The sequence below is a fragment of the Magnolia sinica genome, chromosome 8, assembly GCF_029962835.1.
Source record: "Magnolia sinica isolate HGM2019 chromosome 8, MsV1, whole genome shotgun sequence".
NCBI lineage: Eukaryota > Viridiplantae > Streptophyta > Magnoliopsida > Magnoliales > Magnoliaceae > Magnolia > Magnolia sinica.
The window spans coordinates 16,224,236-16,226,996 of NC_080580.1; the positions used below are offsets into that span (position 1 = coordinate 16,224,236).

Here is a 2,761-nt window from a genome sequence, read left to right on the forward strand (position 1 = left end):
TCTGTCGTTTTATATTTAGAAAGATTACTGAAGTTGCCCATCATTTTATATTTAAAAAGGTCATTGAATTTGTTGAAGAGGTATTTTAATTAAAAAGGGGTTATATGAGTTAATATCTATGGTATAGAACGGTGCAGTTTGGGTGGATCCATGGATCCATCGAGGTCAGTAGATCCCTAACCGTGGGCCCACTGTAATATATGTACCTTACATCCACACTGTCCATCCATCCATTTTGACAGCTCATTTTAGGGCATGATCCGAAAAATGAACAGATGCAAATCTTTGGTGGACCATACCACAGGAAATAGTCGTGACCACCTAAGATTTGGATCTGCTTAGTTTTTTTAGATCACCTCCTAAAATGATCTGGAAAAACTGATGGACAGCATAGATATACAAAAACTTCATCAAGGTGGGCCCCACAAGGTAAGGATAACACCCGGGCGACACTAATCCCCTGGTGGACTGCACAGATAGAGCAAGGTCTCAGATGGGTAGGACCAACTGCAGGACTATAATTTAAGATAGATCCGTGGACTACGCAGGAGACAGAATTTCATCTGAAAAGTTCTGAAAGAAAACACCTAATATCCAACCATAAAAATTCCAGGAAATTACAATCATACCACCCTCAACCCCAAAGAGAGAGGGAAAAAAAACACCCAATTCATAAATTGGTGAATTGCGTGCATTAAAAAAAAAAAAAAAAAAACCAATTCCCAATTCAGGAAATGGGGAATTTAGCAGATCAACATCCCAAAAATATCCAATTACCAATTCAAGAGCTGGTGAATTTGGTGACGGCCTTCGTCCCTTCAGAGACGGCATGCTTGGCGAGCTCGCCAGGGAGGACGAGGCGAACGGACGTCTGGATCTCCCTCGACGTGATCGTGGGTTTCTTGTTGTAGCGAGCCAGCTTCGACGATTCCTGAGCCAGCTTCTCGAAGATATCGTTGATGAAGCTGTTCATGATCCCCATTGCCTTGCTGGAGATCCCAATGTCGGGATGTACCTGCTTCAAGACCTTGAAGATGTAGATCTTGTAAGTTTCCGCATTCTTTTTCGATCTCTTCTTCTTCTTCTTGTCTCCGGTCGATCCTCCTCCTTCCTTTGGAAGCCTCTTCTCTGCCTTTGGCTTCTTTTCTGCAGGAGCTTTCTCCGCCTTCTTCTCTTCTGTTGGTTTCTCTGAAGCGGGCTTCTTCTCGGCCTTGGGCGCCATTGTAGAGAGAGAGAGAGAGAGAGAGAGAGAGAGAGCTTGTGGGACGGAGGAGAAGTTGGGAAGTGTTTATATAGGGAGAGGGAAAGGATGATTATTGGAGGATTTCGTTTGGCACGGATTGCTGAGTTGGAAGGAGCTTTTACCGTTAAGTTCGGGAGTAGGTTCGGACGGATAGGATTTTTCTTTTTTTATTTTATATTGTCACGGAGAAGTCGGGTAGGGAGAGACGGACCGGAATCCCCTGGGACCCCTGCACGTGAAACACACAAGCACTGTGGGGTCTACCATGTTGTATATGTGAAATCCACCCCGTTGATCAGGTAGAATCATGATTTGATCCGTAGATCTAGAATATAAGATGGATTAATATCTCACATGAGCCACAGGATGACAGCGTTTTGTATTAGGATGATTGATGTACTTTTACATTATCCTAGTGTGTTAAACCTGATTAACGGGTTTGATGGAAGATATACACCATGGTGGTCCCACACACAAACCTATGGTTGGCATCCCATCTCCATTGTTCCATAAGGTGTGGCTGGTGCGAGTTGTATATTTATCTGAATTTTGACCTTAAGTCCTAAAATCAAGGAAAGAACCTGATAGACGGTGTGGATTTTACATATAAAATACGGCGGGCCTCATAGAACTGCGTAAAACAGTTTGCAGATGATTCCAGTCCGGTAGGGAGGCTGGGAGGGACGCGTATTGCGTCCTACCCCCGCCCGTCTCTAGCTGGGAACGGGCAGCAGCTTTGAGTGGAACTGTAATGTATGGTTCTTATCCGCACCGTCCATCCATTTTTTTCGTATAGTTTCAGTATAGAAGCCTAAAAATGAGGCAGATCCAAGGCTCATGCGTACTACACAATGGGGATTAAACTCTTACCGTTGAGATCTTCTTGGGGGCCACAGAAAATTTGGATGGAGTTGATATTTATGTTTTCTCTTCATCCAGGTCTATGTAAATTTACGAATAGGTTGGATGGAAAATAAACATCATGGTGGGCCTCAGAAAAGTTTCAACGGTGAGAATCATTATCACCGCTGCTTCATGTGGTGTGGTCCACTTGAGCCTTGGATCTGCCACATTTAAAATAAAACTTTCTAAAATGATACGAAACAAATGAATGGACAGTGTGGATAAGACCCATACATCACAGTGGCCACTCAAAGCTGCTGCCCCTTCCCATCTGGAGACGGGTCGGGGTAGGACGCAATCCGCGTCCGGTAGGGATTTCCTACAAAGGCCTTTCGCACGGCAAGTTCCTGCGATGGATGCTAGGTGGGTCCACCATGATGTTTCTGAAAGATCCACCCCGTCCATCCGTTTTTCTAGATTATTTTACGACATGAAACCAAAAAACAAGTTGAATCTAAAACTCGGGCCGCACGAGAGGAAACAGTTGAGATTCAGTGACCACCGTTTAAACATTCGTATGGCTACAAAAGTTTCGTGGTGAGATCCACTCCGTCCATCGTCGAACGAAATCATACTTAGGGCGCGAGCTCAAAATCGAGGCCGTGAATTTTTATA

At 44.3% G+C, this 2,761-nt stretch overlaps 1 protein-coding gene across 1 annotated transcript; it reads right to left on the reverse strand.

The window, feature by feature from the left end:
• Nucleotides 1-711: 711 nt before the first annotated feature.
• On the reverse strand, nucleotides 712-1,260 carry LOC131252985 (histone H2B-like). Its single transcript, XM_058253802.1, has one exon. It carries the CDS (start codon nucleotides 1,220-1,222, stop codon nucleotides 782-784), a length of 441 nt encoding a protein of 146 aa, XP_058109785.1. The 5' UTR covers nucleotides 1,223-1,260; the 3' UTR covers nucleotides 712-781.
• Between the last annotated feature and the right edge of the window lie 1,501 nt (nucleotides 1,261-2,761).